We start from the raw sequence: 10,491 nt of genomic DNA, 5'->3' as shown, positions 1-10,491 counted from the left end.
AGGGTCAGGAAATCTATTTGCATATGAAATGTTAACTGCTCAAAAAGTTTTAAATTCCTTATTTCTTAAGATTTTACTCCCACAAACAGAGCATAATTGAAAATAAATGTTCAGATCCTAAGTATATATTGTAACAATATTTCCTAAAAATAATAAAACTCAGGCCTTATGAAATGCTTAGGAAGCCCAGTAGAAACACTATAAAAGACTTTTATATTTTGATTAAGAAGTATCTTGAACAAGACAAATTTCTAGAAAAATAAACTCTCAGATCAGTAAAGCTTGTTCCCCATTTATTTTGTGTGTGTAATTCAGAAATACAAGGTATGAAAATTCTGTTACAGTAATGCCACAAAAGCGTCTAAAGTAGCAACCTTTCCTAAATATCAAAATAGCCATGTGGTCTTTGTCAGTGTAAAAATGTCTTAGGAGTTCTCACCTCAAACAAGTATAAAATATAATGGCAACTCTCCGCTTTCCAAATACCAAACCCACAGCCTTCCATTAAACTAGCAAGATCAGAACAGCAGGACCCAGTCCAGAACTGGAGGGTGACAGTCAGCAGGGGCTTTTTAAAGCTGGGATCCAGAGACTAAGGGAGATAAGAAAGACACAGTACATCTGCTAGCAAAAAGTGTGACCATTAACTGTGGCCTTGAGTATGACATGTTTCAATTAGAACGCACTATGATCGATTTAAATATAATGACATAATCCATTGAAACAAATGCGTATAATTGTGTGAATTTAAGCAACTGTTACAGAAATGCTCTCATCTTCTGTCAGAACGTCATCTGTAAGTTTCTCTTTCAGGAATCAATATATGATTTAACAGATCCAGATAAATATATACCACTGAATTATAGGTAAGTATTAATGGAAAGAGACCACAACATTATAAATAATCAACTTTGCAAATTATTAAAATTTAAAACTATAGGACAGAGTGACTTTAGTAAAGGATGTTTTTGGACTGGGCTGAGGAATCAGACCCAGGTCCTCACAGGTGTTAGGCAAGTGTTTTCCTACACAATCACTTCCCTAGGCTGTGACTCTTTTCCTCTTTTTTTTTAAATAAATAAATGAAGATTGTTTCCTATTCATTCTCAATTATGAAGGATCCCTAAATTATGTTGGAATTAATACAGCAGAGTGACATTAATTTTCAATAAACATAGGATATATTACAATAAAATAATACAACACAACCTAGCAGAGCAGGCATTCAGAACTGAAGCCCCACAAGCTCTTAGTCACTCAGAGGAAATACTACAGCAGAACTGTAAGCCTAGGGCCGGGTTTAGTAACTCAGTGGTGGGACTCTGCCTTAACACGAGGTAAAGAATGCCTTGTGGTAAAGAATTTCCAACTCTCAGGAAAAAAAACAAAGCCGATAATTTCCCTAACAATTGAACTGCCTCCCACCAAACCATTCTTTTTCTGAGCGGAAAAATGCAGTATTCCCACATCTGGGATGAAATCACAGTTTTGTGGGACACTGCCTAAATGGGGCATTCCACACCTGTGTTTCAAAGTTCACCATCTGTTGGACTTTTCAAAGGTAATGCGGAACACACACTGATACACATGACATTTGCCTGGAGTCTGGTGAAGTTAACAACGGGCATGTGAGACTAATGTAACATGAATAAAAACTGCAACACTCACAACAAGTTCAAGTTTGGCTGACATGAATCATGGTATCAACTCAGAAGAGAAAATAAAGCGCATGCCAAACTTTTCTGAGCGAGGGTGTTGGGGCCTCTAACATGTTGGCTGAAAGACTCATGCCGTGGCATCATGGTCTGCACAGCTGAGTTTAAGCTGGGAAGGGTTAGCATCTCCCACCATGAAACAAGGCTCTTCAGTTTACTTCAGGCATTATCCACATAGCCGTCCCCTACCTGAGGACTGTCTGAAAATGGTATAATGAAAGAAGTTAATTGTACTTTGTCAGACTCCATCTTGGACTAGATTTTAACAGACAATAGTAGAAGGTGCCAAGTGTCTGGGAACATTTGTAAGAAAATAAAACTGAAAACTGTCCAGACAGGGATGCAGCTGTTTCCTGTGAATGGGAACCTACCCCACTGCTCCAGCCCAGCAGCTGTCCACATGAACTGCAGACTTTGGCTACATCACACTGGAGGGGTCTTGGAACCATTCCGGCACTGTCCACCTACTCCTGCACACAGAAGGAGGTCACGACAAGCAACGCACATGCTATTTAAAACATGTTCTTCTCAGGTCTTCATAAAGATGGAGTCACTAAATACCTTATTAATTAAAAACTAAGCCACCATAAAGTCAAGAGCTTGGAAAATTCAAAGAGCAAAGAAGTTCGAGGCTCATTGGCTATGGTGGTGCAAGGCTGTACTGCCGGCACTCAGGTGGCTGAGGCAGGCAACCAGGCAACAATAAAAAAAAGGAAGGAAAGAAAAGAGAAAAACAAAACCCAAATGTTTCTGATGACAATAATTTCTAGGTTTTCAATAACTTTTTGTTGTTGTTTTTGTCTTTTACTTACTTTTTAACAGTTAAAAAAGTTTTTTTTCTTTGAAAGTAGAGGTATTTTCCCAGTGGAATGAACTGGAATGCAAGGTGGACAGGACGAAACATCAAGACAGAGGTAACTGTCCTTGAGCTGTGCAGTGAACAGAATGAGTGGGGATACAGACTAGACTCAGCATAGGCACTTGACGCAGATTCACTCAATGAATGGCAGACCTGCAACCCGAGGCACGTGAGCACAGAGATCTCCTTAACACACTGAAGACACTACTCAGAGTCAGCGGGAGACAGAGCAGCTGAGCATCTTACTTCCCAAATAAGGGTGTTCAAAATCGGTCATCTTTACAAGTAACTTCACTGAGAAGTATGCAACCAGCCACCTTCCCTAAAAGCTACATGTATGCTGTGAGGATAAAAACGGCATGCTTTGGGCTGAGAAATGGCTCAGCCATTAGAGACTAGGCTCACAACCAAAAATATAAGAATGCTTGTAAATTTTTTGTTTTAATGAATTCATAAATTAATTTAAAAAGTAAAAAAAAATCTGCACTTGTCTCCATCATTTTTTTTTACAAAAATACTACAGAAGAATAAGCAAAATCAGAAAGAGAGCTGGGAAGAACACAGAGACTGAGCTGGAATGGAATTGTGAACTTCAGATCATCATGACTATTGAAGAAACTGTAAACTTTTAAGCTTCTATGAGATTTTATTTCTATTCAGAAAACATGTAAAGAAGCTACCTTTCCCCATGAATAAAAATAAAAATGTTCTAAGCACTAGTCTTAAGAAGACAAGAAAGCCCCATTTGCCTATGCAAAGGACTCAGCCCCTCGCCTTCCTCTGCACCGCCCTCTCATCCCCCTCATATTATAGGGATCAAAGAGAGAGAAGCCAGCCTCACTAGCAGAAGCGAGTACCAAACACAGCAGAGGAGAGCTGACAGACTCACTGGCTATGTGGAAGTCACACCTTGAATAAAAAATGCTAAAAAAATTAAAAACAAACAAAAAAAAACCAACCCTAATGAAAACCCAGACACCATCTTTCATGAAAAATTAAAACCAAAAAACAAAAGAAACCCTCAAAAGTTCTTATGTGCCACAAAGTACATTTCTTGATCTCTATGGGCAAGAGGGGGATAAATGAAAAAACCAAATTTACCATTCTGGAATTCTATTCTTCACCCTGTTCTCCGTTACTAGTTCTCACATGGTCATCACTTTGCCTCCAAGCCCAGAAAACCCAATGGTGTCCTGGTCTGTATTTGCATAGTGTTAACGGTGATGTTGTAGAGACAGCTCCGTCCCTTTGCTTGCAGCCAGATCCTGAAGAGCACTGGGTCCAATCTCACACATTCACAAACAAGACACAAGAGTCCGGAGGCCAAAAACCGAGTTCCATTAGCAGCAAGCCGTTCAGATCACTGGATACAGTCTTGTCCGAGGGGCAAGAATTAGGCAGTTTTGTCTACAGTTTCAGGTTTTGCTTTCTGCACCATGCAGCGGCGAACTATATTATCAAAACTTCCCAGGTAAAACAGAGCAATGGTTCGGAAAAGGCCCATGGTGACCACCTGCAAGGCAAAGGAGACCTTTCAGCTCGCCCAATGAGACAGCACAACAGCCCATTTTAAAGTAGTTCCGTCTCCACTAAACAGTTTCTAGGACACATCTGATCTGCTCCAAGAACAAGTATAATGAAAACTTTGTAAATGCCAGTAATTTCCAAGGACAGAATACTTTGTACCCTGGATAGCACTGAGCCTGCTAGACAAACAGCAACATTTGTCTGAATTAACAAATTCCAATAATAAAAAGAACAAAATAGGTATTCTTAGAAGATAAGGTTGTAAGTCCTGGGCATGGTGCTCTCAAGCATTTCAGATAGACGCCCCATAATCAAACCTTGGGCTAGGACTTATGTTGAGTATTAAGCCCCCTTGCTGGGTGCTGAGGATGCCAAAGTAAGAAATACATATTCCTCTACTATCTGAACTGATTTCTTTATTTTTTGAGACAAATTTTCACTATGTTGCTTAGAATGGTCCCAGCTCCTGGTCTCCAGCGATCCTTTGGCTTTAGCCTTCTAAGTAGCTGTGACTACAGGTGGGCACGCACCCGGCTGGTAATGGAAATATAATCAAGTAGGAAAGCATTGTCTCAGGGGCAAGGCTGCAATTATCCACGGCCATTTATCCTGCCCAGTGACAGAATCTCACTAACGCAAATGGCATCACAGAAAGAGACACATTTTCAGATATGCAAGGACTAAAAACCACTGTCTCCCAGGTATCCTTTTCCAAAAAGAATGCGATCCAGAAAGTGAAAGTCACCAAAGTAAAGAGGTGTCATGTGAGTTGGTGAATTTGTAAATATCTCAAGAGAGACTGGCAAGGCAAGCAATGAATTTACAATGAATTAGCATACTGGGGATGTGGTTCAGCTGGTTAAGTGTGTTCCTAGCAGACAAGAAGTTCTGGCTTCCATCCCCAGCCTCACATAAAACAGGCCTGGTGTGTCCACCTGCAAGCACAGCACTTGGAGGAAGAGGCAAGAGGGTCAGAAGTTCAAGGTCATTATTTCAAGAATCTTGGGGGGGGGAGATCACAGAAAAGGACAAAAATAATACTGTGCTGTTCATCTGTGAAGACAAACATGTCCTCAAATACAAATCATATCATATCATACAATGATAACACAGCTGAACTGAGGAAAGGGACTAGGGAGGAAAGTACGCAGGAGAGCCAGCTGCCCTCCCCCAAGCTAAGGGCACCAAATAAGAAAGCCAGGAGCACCTGCATGCAGGGGCACATCCTCAGGTGGTGGGGTGGACCGTGGGGGCTTTGCTAAAAGAGGAGCGACTGCCTCAGACACAGGCACAAAGAGGAGCTGAGAAGGACCAATTTTTTCTGAAAGCCTTGGTGATGCTTTGATCTCTGAGTGAGTGCAAGGCTGACTTTTGAAAAAGCCGAGGAAACTAAAGGGAAGCTGGTCAAGGAAACCTGAGTAAAGCTGACGGGTGGCCGGGACTCAGGAAGGGATAAACCAGGTGTCTCTCAGGAGAATTTTAGGACAGTGAAATGATCCCACGTGGCCCTGAAGTGGTGGATACATGCCTCATAGAAGCAGAGTATAAACTGTGAGCTTTAGTTGAGAACAATGTGTCAATAATGACTCATCTGGAACATGGGCACCACGCTAATGAGACACAGGGACACAGGGGCTGTGGTGGTCCGTCGGGCACTCAGGGAGTTTGATGGACTTTCCACTGAGAGTTTCTGTAAAACTAAAAACCAAGCTCTGTTATTTAAAATAAAACACCAGACCTAAAGGTCATGGGGAGAGACTTCAGGAGAAGCGTTTACAACACAAACTAACAAAGCTAAAACAAGCCCAGGTCCAGCACAGGCCTGTAGTTCTCTCGTGAAAGGAAACCTGGAGAGGAAACCTCAAGATTTGAAGCCAACAGGAACTTGAGAATGAGGACTAGGAGGACAGAGAGAGCACAGGAGAGTTAGAGGGGAGGTAGACGGTCAGCACGCTGGCAGGCTTGTGCCGGGAACTGGAGTGTAAGCTTCGTCCAGGGGCTCGGAGGAGCTCTCGTCAGCAGAGCTACAGTTTACAAACACAGCATAGAATCTGTGAGCACTCCAGTGGCCTGGGCAGGGTGCTGGGTCACAGGGGCTGGGCCGGGCTGCTGCAGACCTTCTAATGTCCCAAGAAATGTCTCAAATCTGGATCTTTTGTTTTGCAATATCTGACTTTGACACTTTTTTATTTGATACTCATGGAGTATGGTGGCTTATACTCGTAGTCCTAGTACTAGGGAGGGTAGACGGGGGAAGTCAGTGTGAGCCTGATGCTTGCTTAGACTACACAGCATGTTCCAGGCCAGCCAGGACCACAGACAGTCCATACATGTCTATCAGATGGACCACAACATGCCTTTTCATGCCCACAGGCTCCGGTCTACAAGTTCCAGCTGACAACATGTGACTCATGTCAGGGGCAGTGATCTTGGTCTCAACTTTGGGATCATTAGCAGAGCTACAGACTGTGGGACAGAGCTGAGGTGATGAGAGGGACCCTGACAGGAGATGCAGAAGCAGAGGAGTCAGGAATCACAGCCCAGTCTCTGGCTGGGCACTTGGGCAGGAGCACCCACTGCAGAGTAAGCACACTGGAAAGAGCTGGGCAGGAGACATGGCACAGGAATCCGGGGAACTACAAAGGTTTACTCTGGACTTGTTAAACTGGATATGTCCAGTTACTTCCCAGGGAAAATATGGAAAAGAAATTGATTTTTAAAAAGATGGAATGTGAATCTAGCTATGGAACTGACTTTCAGACATGGCGTCACGAGAAGGACTAGACTGCCTTCAGCTAAGTGCAGACTCTGTGCTCTCATCCAACTTGGGCATCCTCAAACTTCCGTTTGTGTAGATGCTGGCTGCTGGGGCACAATGATGAACAACAGCCACACAGTCCCTGTCCCCAAAGATCTTATACCTAACAATGTTTACTGCCACACAATCCTAGGACAGTGGTGCACTTCAGAATGTGACGGAAGAGAAGGAGATGCTCCGAGAAGAAAACAACCAGGCGACTAGGGAGCCGGGTGAGTGCACCTTACTCACACCCTACAGACCCCATGCAATGCCAGCAACGGTCCTTGGCTTTGTGCCCCCAAACACTGCTCCCATTATAGCTTGAATGGCACGTCTGCCATCACCATGACCTCACCCAGCAGGCTCACCCGCTACATGGCAAACTCCTTACAGCTTAGTGACCCTCTTACACCTAGCCACCTGGGGAAGGCAGAACCTTATCAACAGGAAGTGTTCTTTCTTCCAGGCCTGGAAAGACCTGGAGAGATAGCCCAGTGGTTAAGAGCACATGCTGTTCTCCCAGGAGGGCCTGTGTTCGATTCCCAGCACCTAGACGGCAGCTGACAACTCTCCTTAACTCCTTTCAGAGAATCCAATGCTCTCTTCTGGCCTCCATGGGCACTGCATATATGTGGTGCACAGACAGACATGTAAGCGAACCACTCAGGCACACTTACATTCTAAGAGTTGAACTCTCATGTGTCCTGGGTGAAACTATAACTTCTATAAGGGCAAAGTGTGTCTAGCCCTCTGCTCAGTCTCCTTCAGCTCAGCTATCAGTGGCTAGATCACCAGAAATGGGATCCTAGTCTAGCACCTCATTGTTTGTGGGCCGCGCTGTTCCTCCACAATCCTACACCAAGCACTCCTTCTCAAACACACGACAGCACGGAAGGGCGCTTTCCCCGAAAACCTCAGTGAACACCCAACAACAGACAGTCCTTCAAGCCCCTGCAGGGCCAGTGCCTCCCTCCACCAGTATACATCGCTACCCTACTTCCTGTCTACTTATTGCTGGCAGAGAAAGAAAAGAAACCGCACATTTAAAATTACTGCATTCTACTCTTCGTATTTTTCTTACAGAATCTGGATGAGGTAATTCTTGTCTTGTCAGTCTCCCTGTCTGTATGTCTATCTGGTTGCTGGCTAAGGAAGGGCTTACCTGCTGGAGTCCTTCCGTGATGGAAGTCACCGGGGCCATCCCACAGGTGAGTGATGACAGCATGTACCCATCTGAGCCAATGGAACTATTAAAATTTCCTTGCTAAAAAGGAAGCAAGAAAAAAACGAAGAGTACGGAGTTAGTTTAACGGAATCAGTGCTGGAGAAGCAATGAAGTCCATCTCTTCACTCTGTGGGCTAGGATGGCAACTTAGGTATACCAGAACCAAAAACACGACACATAGACTTAACGCAGGTCCAGTTCTGAAGTCCACAGGTCCCCGTGGTTTCCAGAGCCTTCCAGGGTCTTTAGGACAATGCAACTGTCAAATAACACTGAGACATTTAGCTGGTCTCCGCACTGAGCTTTGTACAGAAGGACACACTGCCAATGCACAAACCAGTGGTTTTTGTAAGTGTGGGTAACGGCCCTAACTCAGTCATTGCCACGGCACACAGTGACAAAGAAAACACAATAAAAGGTCTTTAAGAAAGACACATCTTACTTAAAAACACTTATTAAAACAGGATGGAATCAAGGCTTCCTGCACGCTAGGCTATGACTCTACAACTGAGCTCCCTCCCCAGGTAGGTGTTCCATGGGTGTGAACACAGGACACACCCAGCAGACGCACCATCAGTACCATCTGATGGGTTAGGCTGGTCTTGGACCATCTCCTAGAGGTCAAGAGAAGGAGGGCTACTGCTCCTCACGTGACAGACGTTTAAACTGGGAACACCAAAGCTGTTGACACTTGAAGGAACTGCTCAGAGATGAGCTTCCTGACAAAAGGTTCTCCTCTTCAACAACCACCGACCAGCAGACTCCATTCTGACTTGGGTTTGAGGCACAAATGGGACACATGAATGAAGTGAGTTTGAAGCTTGCAGGAAAATCATAGGATACACATGTGGGCAGTGACAAAATCTAAACTTTTAGGGAAAAATTAAGATTTGGGAAAACTTTACCCATCAGTGTGAGCCTGCTGGGTTCCCACTATTTCCAGATCTCTGATGAATGTGACTTTTGATAATTCAGTGATTCCATATCCAAATGACTATGCATGTTTTTAACTGATGAATGAGCAAGCTAACTGATGAATGATCCATTCAAAGTACAAACTAGAGATGGATTTTAGTGCCACATTGAACAAAAAGTCCATTGGTGCAGTTTCTAATTTCACATTGTAACCGACCTTTGTCAAGTTGGGGGTTAGTATAAAAAAAAGAAAATTATGCCCATAATTGTCTGGAAAACTTAGTGAAGACTTTGTCGTCTCCCAACTACGTATCTGTTTAAAGTCAGATTTTCTTCAAATGTTTCAAAAAGAATGTATTTTAACAGACTGGCCACAGAAGCAGACACCAGAATCCAGCTGGCATCCATTAATTCAGACCTTGTACAGGCTCATGAAAACACAATACCACACTTTTCACTGAACTTTTGTTTGAAAATAGTTATTTTTGAGCCAGGCGTGGTAGTGCATGCCTGTAATATCAGCCCCTGAGAAGTGGGAGAAGGGTCAGCAGTTCAAGGCTATTCTCAGTTGCAGACTGAGTCTGAAGTCAGTGAAGCCACTGGAGCCCTGCATTTAAAAAACTAAGAACAGGGACGACTCTGCAGACAAAAGCTCTTGTCACGTGATCTAACTTCCATCCCCAGAACCCCAGTGTAAGGAAAGAATTAACTCCTCAAAGTTGTTCTCTGACCTCTGTACACACACACACACAAAAAAAAAATAAAATAAAATAAAAAATAAAACAGAAAGAAAAGAGAGGGAGGCACACAGCTGCCTGGAACTCTGATTCCAGGGGATATGATGCTCTCTCTCTTCTGGCCATGGCAGGCATTGTGCATACATACACTCAGGCACAAACACACATTAAAGAACAAATAAACCCGTTTAAAAATGTAATGAATTTAATGCTTATTGCAGTTTTATTATTTTGTTTTTCTTTTCTTTCAGATGTGTGTGTGTGTGTGTGTGTGTGTGTGTGTGTGTGTGTGTGTGTTGCCTACATGTATGTCTGTGTACCACATGTGTGCCTGGTGCCCTAGGAAGTGGTGAGCTTCCATATGGGTGGTGGGAATCGACCTAGGTCCTTTGCAAGAACAACAAGAGCTCTTAACCACTGAGCCAACTCTCCAGTCCCTGTTTATTTGATTTTAAGTGATTTCATCTCATAATTAAATCTCTCCCATCATCCTCTGGGTGATGGAACCCAGGACTATGTACACATGCAAGGCAAGAAATCAGCACTGAATTACTATCCACAGCCCCGCAACTAAATATTTTTAAAACTACACTTTTAGTATTTATTATGGCAAATATTGAGAAACATGGGCCTGTCAGGTGTGATGGCGAATGCCTCTAATCCCAGCACATGGGAGGCAGAGGTAGGTGTATCTGTGAGTCTCAGGCCAGCCT

The 10,491-nt window shown here is 43.5% G+C and overlaps 1 protein-coding gene across 1 annotated transcript in view; it reads right to left on the bottom strand.

Annotated features, from left to right (window-relative positions):
* Nucleotides 1-276: 276 nt before the first annotated feature.
* Nucleotides 277-10,491, bottom strand: part of Kdsr (3-ketodihydrosphingosine reductase) — a 36,575-nt gene continuing 26,360 nt past the window's right edge. The window contains exons 9-10 of the mRNA XM_052736464.1: nt 8,064-8,165; nt 277-4,087 (exon numbers count right to left, since the gene is read on the bottom strand). Of these exons, the coding sequence (XP_052592424.1) occupies nt 3,968-4,087; nt 8,064-8,165 (222 nt within the window). The 3' untranslated portion in view covers nt 277-3,967. The remainder of the gene's footprint in view (nt 4,088-8,063; nt 8,166-10,491) is intronic.

Source organism: Peromyscus californicus, unplaced genomic scaffold (assembly GCF_007827085.1).
Source record: "Peromyscus californicus insignis strain IS unplaced genomic scaffold, ASM782708v3 Scaffold_14__1_contigs__length_90479793_seg_1, whole genome shotgun sequence".
Classification (NCBI taxonomy): domain Eukaryota; kingdom Metazoa; phylum Chordata; class Mammalia; order Rodentia; family Cricetidae; genus Peromyscus; species Peromyscus californicus.
Note: the sequence above shows the minus strand (reverse complement) of the source record. Positions and strands in the feature narration are given on the sequence as shown.